We start from the raw sequence: 20554 nt of genomic DNA on the forward strand, positions 1-20554 counted from the left end.
ATACCTAGCAGCAAGTAATTGATATATCAGAAATGGGAGTCGAAGTACACAAGCAATCAGAAGATGATGGAAGGTAAAGAAAAGAATAAAAACTTTGGTAAACAGTAAAGATGATAAGTAAGCTATAAGGAATGAGCAAAATGGGGGATACATTATGAAACAAGGAAAAGTAGAGATACAAGATGCAAATCAGTGTTCAGCAATCCACAGCCAGTTTGCCCCATGCTGCCCACAGAGTCATCATTGTTTTGGTCGTAATACACAAGGCAACATGAAATTCAATTTTTTTCTGCATACAAGAACATAGATTTCTAAACAACCAGTCAGAAAGAGGAATTGGTAATTGCAATTTAGTCAGGGTATTTCACTGCTGATAATAAAGATACATATATGTTGTTGGTCACAATGCAGTAAGAAAACAAAAGTCATGGACTGCAAAATGATGTGACTACAAAAGATGGCCCAGCTCCAACTACATCAGCATTTGTCATGCAGTATATGGTGAACCTACAGAAGTATTTATTCTTCATGAATCACAATGCAGTCATAGAAAACACTAGGTGAGTTATAATCATCAGTATTATTACTATTATTACACTTTCTCCATTTCATAAAGGAACAACATATGCAAAACATACATCACAATAAGCATCAGTCTGGCAACAGAGTCTGTGTTGTTTATAGCTGCTGATGAGGGCATAACTTTCTCCGAGATCACTGGAAAAAAAGCCAATGAGCACAGCATATCTGATGGTGAATAAATTGTGATATTTTACTAAGGTTGTGATTTGACTAAGGTTGTGATTTCCTGTGATACATGTTATGCCGCACCCTTATATGGACTGCTGCTTTTCTGCCATGTTTAAGAATATCTCAGTAACACTGAGGGTATGTTGTGCAATCGAAATCACCAGTGTTCCCTGCAAACTATCACAATGAGATAAATGTTAATTTATTTAATTTTGTGAAATGTTGAGGATTAGAATTGGGTGAGCAGTCCAGCTGTTCAAATGCCTATCTATAGGTAACATTACTAAAATGAATGCCATATGTCACTTGATTGTACCAATTTAACATAGTTTGAGGTATCAATTGGTACTTAAAATTTTTCCTCAGTTGACTGTTGAGATAAGTGTGTATCTTGGCAGCAACTCAAGTTGGCACCTGCTCCTCTTCCGTGACAACCTCAGCTACCAACGGAAATTTTTAATTGCTTTTGCAAAGTCATATATGAAATAAACAGATAATCAATAGTCCACGTTCCTACAGACAGGAGGAACAAATTTAAAGTTAGCCAGTTCTACATATAGCATTTGCTTGACAAATTCTATATCATCTTTGTATTTTTCAAAAACACAGAAAGAAAATTTTTTAACACAATTTTCCCTGTAAATTCATTTCTTAACAGCATCAACCCATTACTCATAACATCTAACGTGAACACTAACAAATATTTATTATTTTGATAATGGTTGCAAGAAACATCTCACCTTGGATGCTAAATCTTCCTGATCCTGTACATGCTGGAGGCCAGCACAACAGTGTAACATCAGGACTGCTAATTCTTGTACTTTTTCATCTGATTTGCTTATCAGGTATTCAGCTCTGGCTTGAGAGACAGGATCTTTAGATTCATTACTCTCCTTAGTCAGCAGTATACGCGATTGTGTTTCAGCATCTATCGCAGCTTTCAGCTTCCCAATCTTGAAAAGAATGAATTTAGAAAGATAAATACAAACATATATCCTACATAACTACACACGAGGTTGTGTGTTTTTATAGTTATTTGGTTAGGTGGTGATTTTTTCATTAATAAACGGACAAAGAAATTAGTTTTTTTGTTTGTTAGCATATGATCAAGTAACACTTGAGTTCTGTAGAACTCATCTGAGGCTATATTTTAAAGAAAACCCTATAAATAAGACAATAACTGTTTACAAAAAGAACTATAATTGTTGAGTGACAACCACAATAACAAACACAGTTTTTGTAATGATAAACAGAAGGCTGAAAGTTTAAATTAAGTACAAATGTGACAATACCCGATTGTAATAATATGTTATTGACATTTGTAATGGAGGAATTTAAAATATGCACTGAAAGTACGGTGTGTGCTTAAACCTGATTTGAATAATACTTTAATTTTTGACATACTATATTCTCTTCATGGATTTAACCAAAATGTTTTCACACATCAGATATGCCAGTGCTGATGCATCTTTGCCAATTACACCTCACGTGGTTGAAATGTACTCATTTCGATACATCTGTTCTCTTCCTGGAATCCACAGCCAGAAATAAAAATTATTTTGTGTTCCCTTCAGATTTAACCTCTTTCATGATTTGTTCTTTGATAAGACCTGGATTCCATGGTATTTTGTGGTAATCACACTGTAATTGAAGAAATCAATGCCTGAAGATCAAAATGTAGTTACAGTAGTAGGTGGTAAGTAGAGCATCCTCTTTGTATAATGCATAGTGAAACACTGTTGGCAGATCTAGTATGATCTATATCTGAATTCTATTACTGTGCTAAAATATAGATCCCAGTGGCTGTTATATGGTCACTGTGTAACAGCTATGCCTAAACTTGCATGCAGTCATACTGTTTGCAAAACTGCCAATCTAGCTGACCCTAAACTTGCCACTGGCATCATGTCCACGTGGCTCCTCTAACACCTCAGCCTCTGTATGTGACAATGTGGTGGCAGCTAGTTCATTATATCTTTTCCATGAGACATGAAGTAACTGAAGAACAAGTCTTCCAGTTCTGCTGTTTGTGTATTCATTGGGGAAAAAAAGAAAAAGGAAAAAAAGGTCAAAATTACCTAAAACTTTATAGATGTCAATCTAAGTACATAACACTAATGGCACAATACATAAATCAACAAATGCAGAAAATTCACACACTTTATGGCAGACTCTACTACTCTATTTAGTCGATTCTGACAAATCTTCAACTAGATCTCTAAATTCTGTACACTAAGAGGCTACAGAAAATGGCATTTCAGGTGGATAAATTTACGCTCCATTGATTAGATGTTCATTAATCTGGTTGGATCAGTAAGTGTGATCATGTGTTGCAAAAATTCCCATGACACACACATAGCGTGCAGTCCTACATTAATCTATTGGAGTAGGTCTTCAGCAGGCCTGTCATGAGCCCAACACATGTGGTCACAGAATGACCTTCATACAGTGGTGTGCTATCACAATTCCTAGTACCACCAACTGGGTGGGTGGGAGTAATATACAATTGACACCCTGATCATCACAGCAGTAGTGGGGGATTGGGTGCCATTCCATAGCAAATGCTAAAGTGAGGTGCTAATCCTTCAGATATACACACCGCCGTCATCAGTGCACATATGAAACCTGGATTTATCACTAAATACAATGTGGTGTGCAAATGCTGGATCCCAAAATATACCTTTTACCAGCCACTGGTGAGAAAATGCTGGATCACAAAATATCCCTTTTACCAATCACTTGGCTTAATTAATCAAGTGGATGTGTGTCTAGCAGTCTCATCTGAATTATTTGTGTCATAAGCAATACAGTAATATTCCCAGAATAAAATCAAAAAATTTATCCCCTCTCAAATTACATTTGTTCACTGATTACAACAAAATTCACATAATTGGTAAAAAATGAAACTAAATACATATCATACCACTTACAGAGGCTTAGCTGTTAGAAGAGCCATGTGGACATGAAGCCAGTGGCACGTTAAGAGTCAGCTAGGGTGACAGTTTTGTTGCAAAGGGTATGGCTGCATGTGAGTTTAGGCATCTCTCTTAAGGTGCGTTTACACTGCGATTTGTATCGGCACATGTATGAGATACATGTATATGCGACTTTGCGACATGTATCGCGACTTGTATGAGCTGACAAGTATCAACTTCATACATGTATGAGCGTGCGTTTACACTGATTTGTATCACTGTGCGATGGCTTCCGACGACGATTTGGAAGTTTTCACATTTTTATGTGCTGGTACACTTGCTCTTTTGGAAGATGATAGGAAGAAAAGGCGGAGGAAGCGTACATGGTGGCACAGTGAGTTTCTCGCGAATTAACGCTAAAGGATGGCGCATATTTTAGAAATTATGTTAGGATGAGTATGGAGGATTTCCGCGGTTTGTTATCACTTGTGGCTCCTCTTGTGTCCAAAACCAACACAAACTTTCGGGAAGCGATTCCACCAGAGGATCAGTTGGCAGTAACACTCCGTTTTTTGGCCACTGGGGATTCCTCTTGAAACGAAGATTTCATTACAAAACATTTGCATTGTCGCGCGATTGCTAATGCCAACGTCTTACACACGATTGTCGGCATCCGTTGTCAACATTATCACGCGAGGCCGCCGGAATAATAGCAAAAAATTGATATACGTGCCAGATGCATGAAAAAATTATAGAATGTATTACATACCGTGATATATATAAAACTTTTACCTTTACGTCTTGGAATAAAACTTGCACAATGGCCTCGCAAACACGAAGAATAATGTTGCATACGGCACTTTATGATGTTCTATGCAGATACATTAACGTCGAAACGATAGTCGGCACCTCCAAAACTCAAACAGCCGCCAAAGAGCCTGGTACTACGCATGCGCTAATCGTCAAAATAAGCGGCAGGCGACAAGACGACAGGAAATGATAGTACTGCGCATGCGCGAGTTCTTCAAATGTCGCTCATACATGTCGCGTATATGGCCAAAAAGCGATATACAAAATGTATACGCGACATGTATGAGCTGGAGGGTCCGCATACAAGTTCCGTGAATTTTTGTATGAGGTGATGTATCGCGACATGTCAAATTGACATGTCGCTCATACATGTCGCGATACATGTATCCCAGTGTAAACGTACCTTTACACAGTCATCATATACAACCACTGCGGTCTCTATTTTATCACAGCAATAGAAGTCAGATAGCAGCACATTCATAACCTCAAACGAGACTGGGTAACTCCACATGGCACTGCACAAGACATGCGGCAAACTTCCTAGTAACTTGGCTGCAAACCAACTACTTGTCCTTGGGGCTTGTGTAATGTTACTGCTTTTTTTTTTTTGCCACAAATTGATATTTACACATGATCCAAGGTAGTTTACAGATTGTTGCTGCACAGACAGCTAAGCAGTGATGCTGTCAAGGTAATAATATGGAAATCACAGTAAATCAAATCTCTAACACTGATTTTATGTAGAAAAAACCCTTCTTCCATATGCTGCAATTTTCACAGATAACAATGTAGATAAAGAGGCCAGCACAGGAATTAGGAAATTGAAATCATAATTACTCGTAAAACCTCCAAATAAATGTTCAGTAGGGATATTGCAAACAACTTGTTCCCAGGGTAAAAATTATATAGAAGCTCAATTAGATTTAAATGGAAAAGTCAAGTGATGCAACCAAAGTAATGGATAGATATAAACATAGTGATATTGAGGTACAAAGAGGATGGGAAGATCAGAAGAAGAGACTGGAAGGAATATGGTAGGAACAGCAGAGGAAAGTTATGGAAAAGAGAAAGAAAACAAATGACTGCATGGATGAGCAAGTGACACTAGAGATAGCTATCAATAAGAGTTGTTGTTGGGTTGTTTTTGGGGAAGAAGACCAGACAGCGAGGTCATCGGTCTCATCAGATTAGGGAAGGATGGGGAAGGAAGTCGGCTGTGCCCATTCAAAAGAACCATCCTGGCATTTGCCTGTGATTTAGGGAAATCACAGAAAACCTAAATCAGGATGGCCGGACACGGGATTGAACTGACGTCCTCCCAAAAGCGAGTCCAGTGTTTAACCACTGCGCCACCTCGCTCAGTATCAATAAGAGAAGAAGTCACAGTAAAATGCTGGTGGGAATTAATTACACAGCAGGGATAGAGAGTACTGAGAGGGAAGATACCACGAGTGTGACCTGTTCGAGTATTTTACAGCCTAGTAAAAAGGGAAGAATAACTTTCCTACAGGCTTTTATTTCAGTTTGTCATTGATAGTTTTACCTGATAGAGGTTACAACCATTCCACACTATAGCATCGTGTCCTAACTGCAGCTAAATTCAACGTTTCTCTAAAAAGTTGGTAGCAAATAGGGTTACAGCATATACATTTAATGTAGGCTAATTCACTCTGTAAGATTTGTTATGATATGATACGGTATATGTCATTGTCTCATCTGCTGGATGTAGTTGACTCGTGTCCAAACAACTCAGAACTTATGGTAATCAGGAATGCTACAGTCTTACCGGCATAACCTATAATTACAATGTGGCCATTCTTTAGCTGTTCATGTTTTAGCAATGACATTTCCACTAATACATCTTACTGATTAACAGAATTAACCAACAATATCAAGGAACAATTTTTGCAGATTTTCTAGAAGGGATGTTGACGGAATGTTTCATTTTTTTGAAGAACTGGCAACTTCAACCCATTGTTTGTTTCAATTTCATGTGATAAAAACTTCATTTTAATTTTTCTGAAGCACTGAGTAAAATCTGCTGGTTTTTTAGACAAATGGGGAGAACAGCAAATACACATTCTGAACTGTACAATATTCATCCAATAAGAAGAGCAGTTCTGGAATTCAAAAATATATCTGCTTATTATTTACAAAATTAGGCAGTTTATGAAAAGACTGACAAGAATGAAACAAGAAGTTTAGTAAATGGCAGCTGTTATAAAAATATTAGATACTCTTACCAACTTGTTAATTTTTTCTTTGCGTTCTGCTATTGGTAAATCTGAGTACAAGTCTTTCCCAGTAGATTTTGCCACAGCCATAGGATCCTGATGACTAGGCTGCTGCAGGAGGTGACTGAATGTGGAGGAAACTTCATCACCACCATCCAGTAGAAGTTGTGGAAGACCAGATAAGCTGTCAGTCATGGAAACCTGTAGAAATAAGTTACACTGTAATAGTTTTATGTTGTGTAAAGTACAAACCAAACATACAAATTATTCATATTTTTTACAGCAAAAATCCGCCCCCAGATTATTGAACAATAACTTTCCTTTATGTAATGATTATGTTCACTATTAACATCCTAAAAGACAATTAAAATGACCTTAAATATTTGTATGGTTAATTTTTAATGAGTTATTTTCAAGCAATCTGTTTTAAGCCTGCTGGAAAAACAGAACAGACATAGTACTTTTCTGACTCACATCTTTCTTGTGTGATGGCCTTTTTCGGCCTTTCTATTATGCTAATATACAATGGAAATTGAGCAGAAACTGGTTCATTACAAAATTTTGTTTATTTAACATTTAGATATGTCCATTCTTTTTTACAAAACATTCATGTAGAGGTAACAGAAAATCATATCAGTCCAAGTGTAATCAAGAACTATTAGCTTATGCTTATTAATTGTTTTTCCAAATCTGTAGCAGCAGAAGGGATTTTCCATGTATATTATTAATTGAACTAGTCACTATCATACATAAATCTGATTTTCCACAAAGATAAAATTCCATTTAGCATGCATATCAAAACATTTAACACTTTCATGTCATGCTAATCTCATTTAACAGCTGTGGCAAATTTTGTGTGTTTCTATAACTGGGTACAGGAGGCAAAGCCATGCCCACAATAATCTAGAAAAGGAAACCACAACAATGTTCCACAGGTCTACATAGCTGAGACAACACCACATTTAGCTAGGACAGGGTAACACATTTTACACAGTACAGTACACAAAATAACAAATAGTACAGAAAACAACACACATAATGGTAGTTGAAGATGGTGGGTATTTTATTATAGTATCCACTATGAGAGATGGACCTGTAATTTAGTCTAGCATGTGTTATATAGTACATATTCTCACCTGTTCAAGAAACATTATTTAATGACTGAACTCGGACGTGACAAGGTGGTGACTTAACTGCTAACTGAAGCTCAAAAATGGATGCTTGATGTCCAAAACCATTTACTTAATAAATTGTACAGTGAAAGGGATACTGGAAGCTATATACTATGTCCTGACCACTTGCTGTCACTGCATGCCACCATGTCAAATATTACCTATATCCTAACTGTTTAGTGCACAGACATATAATGCTTAAAGTCAGTGACATGGACTTCATTCTAAGTATAGAGCCACATTTCAATTGTGGCAAGTGTACAAAGTAATTCAATACATTTTAACAAAGTTTGGTTGTGTAACTGCATCTGATGTCTATAAAAATACCTTTTGCAGTGCAATTTATTATAAAAATTGTTAAAAATTGGAAAATGAATATACGTCATACACAGACATACTTAACAGATTTGGGTAAAGAAAATCTTATTGAGCTGTTAAATATGTCTAATCATTACTCATTTATTTTCCAGCTAAGTAGTGGCCTCCATATTACATAAATTTATGCTCCATTTTTCTAAATTTCCACTGTCGTATTTTCCTACATTTGCTTAACATCAATGAAAACACCTGTTTGAAGCTCCAATCATGATCGGTGTCTTTGTTAAATTATAACGCAACCTATGACAACAGATGGTAAGCATCATCCACTCAGTACAGAGTTGTCAATCCTGATATTTCACTTTTAATTGGCTTAATACAAAATGAGCAGCTCTGTTCTGACAAGGCTGAGACAGGAAATGTATATGACCTAGTTTAGGTATGATTTTCATATTCACTTGGAAGCACTAATGGGAACTACAGCAAACATAAGCAGTGATGTTCGAAGACAAAGAGCAAGACAACTATTTCTTATTGAATGTTCAGCCTTTTACAGCTCTGAGTCCCAGCTCTGGACTTCACTGTTCACATTTATTTTGTCAGAAAAATATACAGTTAAAGTCCTCAGCTGTAAACAGTGGTAAGGGACACTTGATGAGAAACAGAGTTATTGTATGTAAAACATGGTACATTATGTGTTTTATTCACATTAGTTGATAGCTCCACAATAAACTGAGAAATGGCAGTTATTTTACATTCTCACTAATGGAGACTTTGTCAGGATTTGTGGATGTAAACATGGCTGCTGGTAGTAGTAATGAGTGCAGTGTTTGTTTCTGAAAAATGATTTTCAGTGACAATCTATACAAATCTGATGATGATGATGATGGGATGATGATGATGATGATGATGATGATGATGATGATGTGGATAGTAACAAATCAGATAAAGATCCTCAATATTTTCCTGAATGCAAGTGTTCTTCAAAATCTGTTGCTGATCAGAAAAATGTGAATAATCATTTACGCACGCAAACAATGTTACCACTGTTTGCCATTGTTTACATGAGTTTACATGGCAGTGTGTTGGCAAAAATGTTAAGGTGCTGAATCACAGATTAATTTTTAAGACTGTTGTACACCATTATTTAAAAAATTGGTAATGCGGATATTAGTATCATAAACTGTAACCAAACAGATCTTTATATTTTTGAGAGGTTTTCATTAATCCACCCAGCACATAAACAGTGATAAGTCAATACTAACTGCTGTTAAGTGCACTCATTTTCCAAGTAAACAATGTAAAGTACCCATTGACATATTTTTAAGGATAAAATTTGGGATAGAATTTACAATTTTAAAAATATGTTGTTACTCTATAAATGATTGAAAACAATGATTTATCTGTAAAAAAAAATCACAACAGATGTACTTGAAGTATCTTAGTTATGAGAATTCCTCAAAACAACCAACTTGTCCCTTACCATTGTTTGCAGCCCACACCTTCATTTATTATCAATAAAGTTCTTTATCATCAGACTGACAGTGCACATGATCAAAACATGTTTAAATGTATTCAGATACTCAACACTTATATTCTATGACCATTGCTGCCAAAGCTTCTCTCTTTTGCAACAATGTGGTAGTGGCAGTATTTCCGGCAAATGGGACTCAAAAGTGAGGTCATCAATTCACCATTGCTTATGTCATAGGACAAATTTAATTAAATTGTTGAAAATTAACCATATGCACACAGAAAATTAACAAAAAATTCCATTCACACACAAATAGCACATACAAATTCACATGCTTACATACTTAAAATCTCAAAATGGTTACATTCAAAACAAATTAAAAGTTGGAATCTAAAAGACATTTAAGATAATAAGGCTGGTTGGTCACACAAACAATACAATGAACCAGTCACCATGAAATACATTAAAATCATCATCCAAGGGATTACAATACTGAAACTAGATTTCATTGATACCACCGCCATTTAAAATACAGTGAACATTTTCTCAAAAGCCTACCCCCACCCCAACTCACTTCTTGTTCCATACAAAATACAGGATGTTAAAATGTTATATATTGAGAATGGTAAAGAAATGTCCCATATTGTTGGGTTTCCTTGTTAGCAGAGAAGCAAAGCACATGTCAGAAGCTGATGCCCAATTCAGAACTGGGTGAGGACTATTAAATTCCTCCTGTGCAGTTGGAAGAAAATGTGCCATTGTTGGCCTGCACACTTCAGTGGATGCAGTTGCTTCCTCTTCACTTTCAGATAACTATGACTCCATCTCACTGACAATTCCTGTCTCACTTAAAGGGTAATTACCGGAACAGGGTGTTACAGTACACTATAAGTTATTCTTGACCAGCTGCTCTAACTGTTATATCAGATAAATCTTTTCCATCTACTCCCACATGCCATATCAAACAGAATATCACCTCTTTCTGATATTTCTGTTGGATGGACAAAGGTTTCTGAAATGTCTACACCAGTTTATCTATGGAGTCCACATGTTCAAGTGAAAGGAATATTAAACAATAAGATCTCAATTCCTGCTATGCCTTTAACATCATCCATAACTCTGCCTTATACACTGAGCATTTGGTAGGTAGGTCAAAGATTATAAAGGGAAGACAACGGAGAATTCTTTGTTACCTTCTTTCTTAAACACATGTCAGTAATAGAAAGAAATACACTCCTGGAAATTGAAATAAGAACACCGTGAATTCATTGTCCCAGGAAGGGGAAACTTTATTGACACATTCCTGGGGTCAGATACATCACATGATCACACTGACAGAACCACAGGCACATAGACACAGGCAACAGAGCATGCACAATGTAGGCACTAGTACAGTGTATATCCACCTTTCGCAGCAATGCAGGCTGCTATTCTCCCATGGAGACGATCGTAGAGATGCTGGATGTAGTCCTGTGGAACGGCTTGCCATGCCATTTCCACCTGGCACCTCAGTTGGACCAGCGTTCGTGCTGGACGTGCAGACCGCGTGAGACGACGCTTCATCCAGTCCCAAACATGCTTAATGGGGGACAGATCCAGAGATCTTGCTGGCCAGGGTAGTTGACTTACACCTTCTAGAGCACGTTGGGTGGCACGGGATACATGCGGACGTGCATTGTCCTGTTGGAACAGCAAGTTCCCTTGCCGGTCTAGGAATGGTAGAACGATGGCTTCGATGACGGTTTGGATGTACCGTGCACTATTCAGTGTCCCCTCGACGATCACCAGTGGTGTACGGCCAGTGTAGGAGATTGCTCCCCACACCATGATGCCGGGTGTTGGCCCTGTGTGCCTCGGTCGTATGCAGTCCTGATTGTGGCGCTCACCTGCACGGCGCCAAACACACATACGACCATCATTGGCACCAAGGCAGAAGCGACTCTCATCGCTGAAGACGACACGTCTCCATTCGTCCCTCCATTCACGCCTGTCGCGACACCACTGGAGGCGGGCTGCACGATGTTGGGGCGTGAGCGGAAGACGGCATAACGGTGTGCGGGACCGTAGCCCAGCTTCATGGAGACGGTTGCGAATGGTCCTCGCCGATACCCCAGGAGTAACAGTGTCCCTAATTTGCTGGGAAGTGGCGGTGTGGTCCCCTACGGCACTGCGTAGGATCCTACGGTCTTGGCGTGCATCCGTGCGTCGCTGCGGTCCGGTCCCAGGTCGACGGGCACGTGCAACTTCCACCGACCACTGGCGACAACATCGATGTACTGTGGAGACCTCACGCCCCACGTGTTGAGCAATTCGGCGGTACGTCCACCCGGCCTCCCGCATGCCCACTATACGCCCTCGCTCAAAGTCCGTCAACTGCACATACGGTTCACGTCCACGCTGTCGCGGCATGCCACCAGTATTAAAGACTGCGATGGAGCTCCATATGCCACGGCAAACTGGCTGACACTGACGGCGGCGGTGCACAAATGCTGCGCAGCTAGCGCCATTCGACGGCCAACACCGCGGTTCCTGGTGTGTCCGCTGTGCCGTGCTTGTGATCATTGCTTGTACAGCCCTCTCGCAGTGTCCGGAGCAAGTATGGTGGGTCTGACACACCGGTATCAATGTGTTCTTTTTTACATTTCCAGGAGTGTATATGTATAAAATGATGTCAAATGCTTTCTTTAGGGAAAAACTCTTGGTAGTGTGTCAGCTTCCTGAACTCCTTACATCCAAAATTAGTCTCAGCCTCATAAACATCCAGAGGTACTAGTTACAGCCCTAGTTCAGGATATTAATACTTGTCAAACTAAGCCCTTCTGAATGCACATTTGTTCAAACACAGGTGTTCTTGTTTTTCAAGAACAATGGTGGTACACATAATTTACACTTCAATGAACAGTAGTGGTAACAGTAGGTTGAGGAACAAACTTGATTCAGTGCACTTCTTGCACCATTAGAAGTTGCTATCATGTGACAAGCATTGGGTTCATCAGCCTCGACACACAGGTTAAATATAATAGCATTTCTATATGGTCCTGTGGCCATTTTTACATCTTAAAGGTGGACAGAATTAAGAAGCTATAAGTATGAATCGTGCATCAATCTGTACACAGGGCACCCATGTTCAGGACATAATCAGAAGAAGATGATAGTGCAGGAAGCAAGAACAATCTATGTATATGTTCCTGCCATTAAGCCACTTAAAAATATTCAGGGTCTTTGAGATACAGTATTCAGAATTTGGATGTATAGCAGCCATGTAGCCTTTTCTTTTCCAATGTGAGTATCAGGAATTTCATGCTATGTTTAAAATTAAGGATAGTGTATTTCAGTCATATTTAGCAAACTGTACACATACAGTTTCCTCTACACAGAAAGAGCAACCTGATGTCTCTTCCCATTATTCAACCCTCCTTATCATTGAATGCAGTATACTGAATTTACAGTGTGATTATAATTAAAGTTTCAGTTTCAAAACACTGTAAAGAAAGAACTACTGCTCAGAATGACATAAAATTTGAACAGACTATTACGAAGAAGAGGGAACATTACAGGGAAATAATAATAATAATAATAATAATAATAATAATAATAATGCTATGTCTGGAATGGTAAGGAAAGAAGATAATAATAATGTACATTTTACCACCTGATGGCACTGTGAGCAGCAAAATATGCAAAATAAAAGATGTTTAGTACACAGTTGTTCCTCAGTTTGCATCTAAGACACCTGGCATGACTCTCTCAATGCTGGATCATGTGCTGCTTGTAAAGCTCTTTTACAATGGTGACTGTGCACCAGTAGCTCTGCAGAAGTTCCAGATACTTAAGGGTATGAAAAAGGGCTTTGGCCCTACTTCTGTCATGCATCTGGATAAAATATTATGAAATTCGAAAAGACAGGCTCTTTTTGAAGTACAGTGTAGCAGAGGGAGGAAAACAATTGAACCAACATCAGTAGATGATGTGGCCACAGCATTGCAGGAAGGGTCGAGCAGTAGTGTGAAAACACACAGTGCATGGGGAATTGCCCACCTCTAGACATGCCTCTGAGCAAGGTGCATAAAATTCTATGAAACATCCTGCATTGCTATCCATACAAAATTACCCATCTTCAGGAGTTGGTTCATGCTGACCTGCCAGTAAGACAAACACTGCTGTAGAATTTCTTGCACCCATGGGAGTGGACAGTGAGTGGCATGGAACATTCTATGGACAGACAAAGCCCGTTTCTGTCTCCAAGGACATGCCAATACACAGAACTGCAGAATATGGGCAATGGAAAATCTGCTCGCATGTTAACTGGTACTGCTTGATTCTGAAAGGTAACTGTGTGGTATGGGCTGCCAGCACCATTTATCACAGGTCCATATGTTTTTGAGGAGATGGGTGCTGTGAGTCCTGTCACATGTACCATCAGTGGTAAATGCTATGAGAACCTTTTGCATACCAATGTCATTCCAAATCTTCAACAATATGGATGTGTGGGCAGAATCATTTTTATGCACGATGGCACTCCTCTGCATATTGCACAGGCAGTGAAGCAGCTGCTGCAGAGGCATCTTGTAAATGCTAGAATTGTAAGTCATCATTTCCCTACAGCCTGACAATCCAGATCACCTGATCTTAATCTGTGTGACTTGTGTCTGTGGGGTTATCTGAAAGACGCAGTGTTCAGTGCTCTGATTACAAACATAGCTGAACTGAAGAAACACATTGTGTAACACACTCTGAACATGACCCAAGACACTCCACTCTGCTGCGGAACATGTTGATTCTCAATTTCAAATTGTGGCAGAAAATGGTGGGCACCATACTGAACATGTGTTGCGCTAATCTCAAGACAATTAAAAACCATTTTTTCCCATCAAATGTGATATGACCTTGCACTGGCAGACGGGCTTGCCTAACTAACAATGCCACAACTGCTGCATGCCGAACTTGTGTGGTCTTTGACACTGCACAGTACAGTTGGTTTAACGTGCAACTCACACCATAGCCATCGTATTGTGATTCATCTGTCATTTGTAGCTGAACCCATTTACGTTAGTGGTAAAACTTTTGTTAATTTTTTTTATTTCCATAGTGTTTGCCTCTCATCTGATAATATTCCATTCAAATTTAATGTCATTCTCAGCAGTGATTCTTTTTTTACAGTATTTTGAAATGGGAATTTTAATTATAATCATCTTGCACATAAACTGAAAAACCACTGATAAATACAGAACACACGCAAGGTACTTTTGATACGGACATCAAGAGCTAGTAACAACAATGTGATGCTTAAAATATTTTACTATGGGCCACCATTTGCCTGAGCTATCAATGACCATATTCAACTATGTATCAAAAGTATCACTCAGTTAAGGAGAATTGGACAAGACCTTGGAGGCATCCTCAAAAATCCTCACTGGTGTAGCTGTTGCTTGATATTGCACCAAATGGTATTGTATGCACCTCAAAGATAAACTATTTCCTTATATTAGGGTCAAGAGAAAATTTCTCTGCCTGGCACAGAGACTGTGTTGAAAAGAATGATACAGGTTGTGCACTGATACAAGTCCTACATCAACTTTTCTGGCAGGCAGTTCATTTATTTATTTTAAATTTATGTTACATGTGATCTGTTCACATGGTGGATAAACTATTGTGAACTTCTGTTTTGGCAGAGGTACATCTAACATCTAGCACACAAGACACAATTACCTTCAAAGGTCCTTAATTGTGTGGTTTAAACTCTCACTATATAGATTACTGTGTGGATAGATTGACTGCACTGCCACCATCATAACTCTACCAATATGTTGCCCAGATGCAGTCTTCATAGCAGCTCAAGTGAAAGGGTTACTTCTAAAGGTGACCTGACAGTCTGGAAATGCCAGCCTCACCAGTGCATTGAATCACCATAGTGGTGTGCTGCACTCAATCCTGGATGCTCTCCCTGTTCAAATATTAATCACAAGCAACATCATGTCTAGTCTTCCCTGCTGATTATACATGTTAGTGGCATTCTCCTCAAGACCACTGCACAATGAACTGTACGTCAGGACAGCACACAGAGTTCAGTAGTAGAAAGTGCATTAAAATGAATCATCCTATGTTGAGGAAGCATACATATACTTACATTACAATACTTGTTTCTCAAGCCATGAACAGTGGAGTTAAGCCTCTAGTGTGTTATTAGCATGTAATGTCTCTTAAAAGAGAAATAATTAATAATAAATGAAAATCAAACTGGTGCTTTTCATTTATTATTATAATGTTGTTCTACCAAGAACCAACGGAAGATTCTGTTAATATGATAGAAATAATTGTTGAAGTTAACTAGTAAATTTTTTGAGAGCCTGTCTAACTGGTGGTGGTGGTGGTGGTGGTGGTGGTGGTGGTGGTGGTTAGTGTTTAATGTCCCGTCGACAATGAGTTCATTAGAGACGGAGCGCCAGCTCGGGTTAGGGAAGGATTGGGAAGGAAATTGGCCGTGCCCTTTCAAAGGAACCATCCTGGCATTTGCCTGAAACGATTTAGGGAAATCACAGAAAACCTAAATCAGGTTGGCTGGAGATGGGACTGAACCATCGTCCTCCCGAATGCGAGTCCAGTGTGCCTGTCTAACTAATGTTTGATTTATAAGAAGATAAATCAAGCATACAAATACATATACTGATGTAACAACTGCAACAGCTCTGATGTGCATAGTCAGAAGCTACTCCATCTTTAGTTTTTTCTCAGTGTAGGTTGTCCTTGTGGGAGAGATTTTAAGTCCCTTGTGCACCAGACCACAAAATAAATTTCCTGGAGATATATGCATGGATATTTTGGTTTTTAAGTGATTTAGTTTTTCAAGATGAGAGGTGTACCCATTAATAATCTATGGAAAGTTAAGTATCCTTACCAAATGAAAAGGATGCAAACATTGAGCTCCTACAGGGTCTGAGTGACCATAACAGTAAGGGTGTTGCAGAGACCATAGAGACTCTGATGAGATGATGTGTCCCTTCAGGAGACGATTAATCTTGGCTGACACTGTGTCACACAGAGGCAAAAAGGTAAGTTCCTTGTCCTCTTCTTCAGTGCTGTTCTTCCTGCGTGTCTCACTAGAAACAGCCTGTGATACCTGGGAGTAACTGTAGCTGTTTTTCCAGAAGACGCTTTGGAGGTGGCTTACTTCTAGTGACAGATTTTTAGTATCTGACATGACTTTAGCATGGTGGATGAGGGTGTTCAGAATGCCATGTTTCTGTGCTGGTGGTGGTGGCTAAGAGAATGCAGATACCAATCCATGTGTGTAGGTTTCCTGTACACACTATGGCAGAGGTGTTCATTGGTTTTTTGGTGAAAGAGGAAATCAAAAAAAGTGCAGTGCACTATCTATTGCTACTTCCATTGTAAACCTACTGTGGTCATGAATGCTGTTCAGGTGTTCAGGCTGCAGTCACAGCTGTGAAAGCAGCAGCAAATTTGGCAGTACAACTGCCACCTCGTGACATTGTTCTTGTTATTAAATGACACATAGGAAGACTGGGACACATGCCTTCACCATTTTTATCAACAATGAAGGTAATGGACACTAAGCTCCATCTGTCTTAATCAACAACTAAAGGCTATGATGTGTAAGTTCCTTTGAAATTTCATCAGTAACAGAAGCTCTCAGTTCAGTCATATGTAGCACTCATTGCTTATCATCAAAGTCTTCGCCAAAAATGTAAATTTGCTAGTGATAATCCAATGTGCAAGAAATCATACATAGAATCATTTTTTCAGGGCACAGAAATTTACTTCTTGCCAGAAGACCAGGTCCTTGTGAGGCTTAAATAGGTATGGAGACCTTATTAACAGAAGTTGTCTATATTGCATAATCATTTAAAATCTCATACACTCAAAGCTACACACATGCTGGCTTCCTCATAAGGTCGTCATGTCAAATCATGGGAAGGACATTATTTTCCCCTTCAAATCATTTTCCTAACTAACAAATGGCAAGGCATCTGAACTCCAATGTTATTTGCTTGTATTTTGTAAAAACCAATTTCAATTACATTAGTCATTTAACTGTGCTCACTGTTATGTAATATCCCCTCAAAAATGATGTCACTAGGCATGGGGCAAAGGTAGTGAAGTGAATTGGCCATGCCATTTCAAAGGACTCATGCTGGCATTTGCCTTATGCAATTTAGGGAAACCACTAAAAATCTAAATCTGGATGGCCGGGGATGGATTGGAACCACTGTTCTCCCAAATTCAAGTCCAGTGTCTTACCACAGCACTATCTTGTTTGGTAGGAATGTATTGATGTCAATAGCATTACACACTGCAAACAAAGTCAAATTTAAAGTGAACCCAGACACCAGCACCAAAATTTCAGAGGTCATTCAGGGTAAGTTACTGAGTATTTTGGTACAAGGGACCCACAATCTCCAGCAACTCATTACAGAATAATATTTTTTGTTCAGTTTTTACTCCAATTACCTTTTCTCCTGTGCAAGTACCTTCACAAGAGTGGAAAAACCTGCAATATGCAATCACCAACATATACAACACAAAACACTTCCATTGTATTCAGTCAACCCATACAAGAGATGAATAAGAACCACCTCTTCATGAATAAACCTATCTATACTGCTGTGTATCACTGTTAACAAACAACTAACACCACTTTACAAAAAAAACTGAGTTAGAACTGAGCAGTTCTGAGAGGAAGCTTGAGGGTGACAAGTAAAGTGGGCATTACTGTTGGGGACAGTAAGTACTAGAGTGAATGGCACACGTTCGTTTCCAAACAAGACACACAGCACACACCCTCAGCAATTGTACTGCTGTGCTGATATAGTCAGTGTAATACACTTATAAAGATAAATAGAGGTAAGAAATAAAGCTAGATGCAATTATCCTGTAATGAGCCACTGGCAACCACAGGTCCCATATACCAAAATACTCATACTGTCAATGGAGTTAGGGTTTACCCTGTAGCACCTTTCAACAACTGCTTCCAAATCTCCCCAACATTGTAGCAGTCCTTGTGGGATTAATTAAGGATAGAGAAATCACCAAATTTCCACAAATGGCTTAGCCACAGCCTAGGGGATTGTTTGCACAGTGAATTCTCATACAGATTGAAATGAGTTTCGCATAGACATTCGCTGCTATAGATGACCCACATAACAAACTTTTTTTAAGCATATTGGTCCCAAAAGGACACTGATGAAGAAATCTGAGCACACATATGGTTGCTGCATGGCCAACCTCTGTACAGCTTACAGAAGCAGGGACAACAATGTCCAAAATTACCTTTACAATGACTGCTTCTTGGAGCAGCCACAACATCTATGACATCACAGAAGCAACAGTTCAGTAATTTTGATGTCTATACTTCATTAAGGTACATCACCATTGAACTAGCCGCTATAGCCTTTATGTCCCAGCCTCAGGGAAGAGATTTAGCAACCAGGTTGGAAGAACAGGATGTTTAGATTAGATTAGATTTACTTTCATTCCAATTGATCTGTAGTGAGGAGGTCCTCCAGGATGTGGAACATGTCAGACGAATAAATAGTATCTGAGCTGAGTGACCACAACAGAGATGCAATTGTAGAGATCATGGATTCTCCCTGGGTATGATGGCTTCACATGCCACAGTACTGTGTGAAATGAGCAGAACCCATTGCTCAAAACTTCACGTAACATGGCCTGGAGCGGTAACACCACAATTGGTACTTTGACTTGTTACATCAACTTAGTAAACAAAGTATGCATTTTACTCTTGGCAGGATATGGAATTGGTGTATAGATGTGTACTGGAGTTCCTAGTTTACTTCTGTGGTTTACAGGGTTGACATTTCTTTCTGGTTACTCAAGGTTTTCTCTTGTTACTGTCAAATATCAAGCTTATTACAGCTGACTAAATGAAGGACTCCAAAGTGAATTCATTGTGATCATATCCTGTGTTACTACTCTGAAGTCTAAATAGAAATGCTAGCTCAATTAGGAAAGGAGGAATCTTGTAGTGAGGTCTTTTCCTTACAACAATCTAGTTGCGAGGTACTTCCTTCCCCCCCCCCCCCCCCCCCCCGGTCTCTCTCTCTCTCTCTCTCTCTCTCTCTCTCTCTCTCTCTCTCTCTCACTCACTCTCCGCTGTGATGAGCAGCCAAGGAAAGCTGGCAGTGAGCTGGAGGGACTTAATGTTTTCTTTGTACATATTTCAGTTTTCATTTGTTGAGTCATTCCTGTCAGAACTTACATTTCTAGCGAGTTAACAGATCTTTGAGATACATGAAATACTGTACAGTAATGCATGAACTGAAAAGTAGCATAAAACATGACACACAGATATCAAATAAAAGGCAGAGGGGACAATTATTCATGGTCTAAGGTTGGCACTCATTATCCATGGGCTCTCTCTACTGGTTGCATAAAGAAAATGCCAACACAAGGTGCAAGGACCTTGTATGATAATGCAGAATACAAGGCTTATACACGGCTTATAGTAACACCTGTCTTTGCTGGACAAGTGTCAGCTTGACATCAGCAATTGCCTGTGGTGACAGTTAAGGTATTGCAATCTCTTGGCCTCAAGTGCCCTTGTAATTTCAAATGGGTTTAATTCTGTGGAGTAATATGATCACTCTAAAGACATGATGTACTTATGTTGCATGCACTCATCCTCTAGTCAAGGCCTGTGTGGTCAAGCATTATTATCTATCAGATGGAATCCAGGACCATATGCACAATGATAATGACACAAATACTGTTGCTAGATATCATTCTTGTATACTACAGCTATTACAATAGCCCTAGGAAACATGTATAGTGTACATGCTCCACATGAGATGCTGTCCCAGAAAAATCTGGTGCTGCCACGTCATTTTTTCCTCAATATTGGGA

At 39.1% G+C, this 20554-nt stretch overlaps 1 protein-coding gene across 1 annotated transcript in view; it reads right to left on the reverse strand.

Annotated features, from left to right (window-relative positions):
* The window catches only part of LOC126470026 (PDZ domain-containing protein 8), a 233702-nt gene that overhangs the window by 3151 nt on the left and 209997 nt on the right, over positions 1–20554 (reverse strand). Inside the window, exons 12-13 of the mRNA XM_050097511.1 lie at positions 6719–6910; positions 1491–1703 (exon numbers count right to left, since the gene is read on the reverse strand). Of these exons, the coding sequence (XP_049953468.1) occupies positions 1491–1703; positions 6719–6910 (405 nt within the window). The remainder of the gene's footprint in view (positions 1–1490; positions 1704–6718; positions 6911–20554) is intronic.

The sequence above is a fragment of the Schistocerca serialis genome, chromosome 3, assembly GCF_023864345.2.
Source record: "Schistocerca serialis cubense isolate TAMUIC-IGC-003099 chromosome 3, iqSchSeri2.2, whole genome shotgun sequence".
In the NCBI taxonomy this organism is placed as follows: Eukaryota; Metazoa; Arthropoda; class Insecta; order Orthoptera; family Acrididae; genus Schistocerca; species Schistocerca serialis.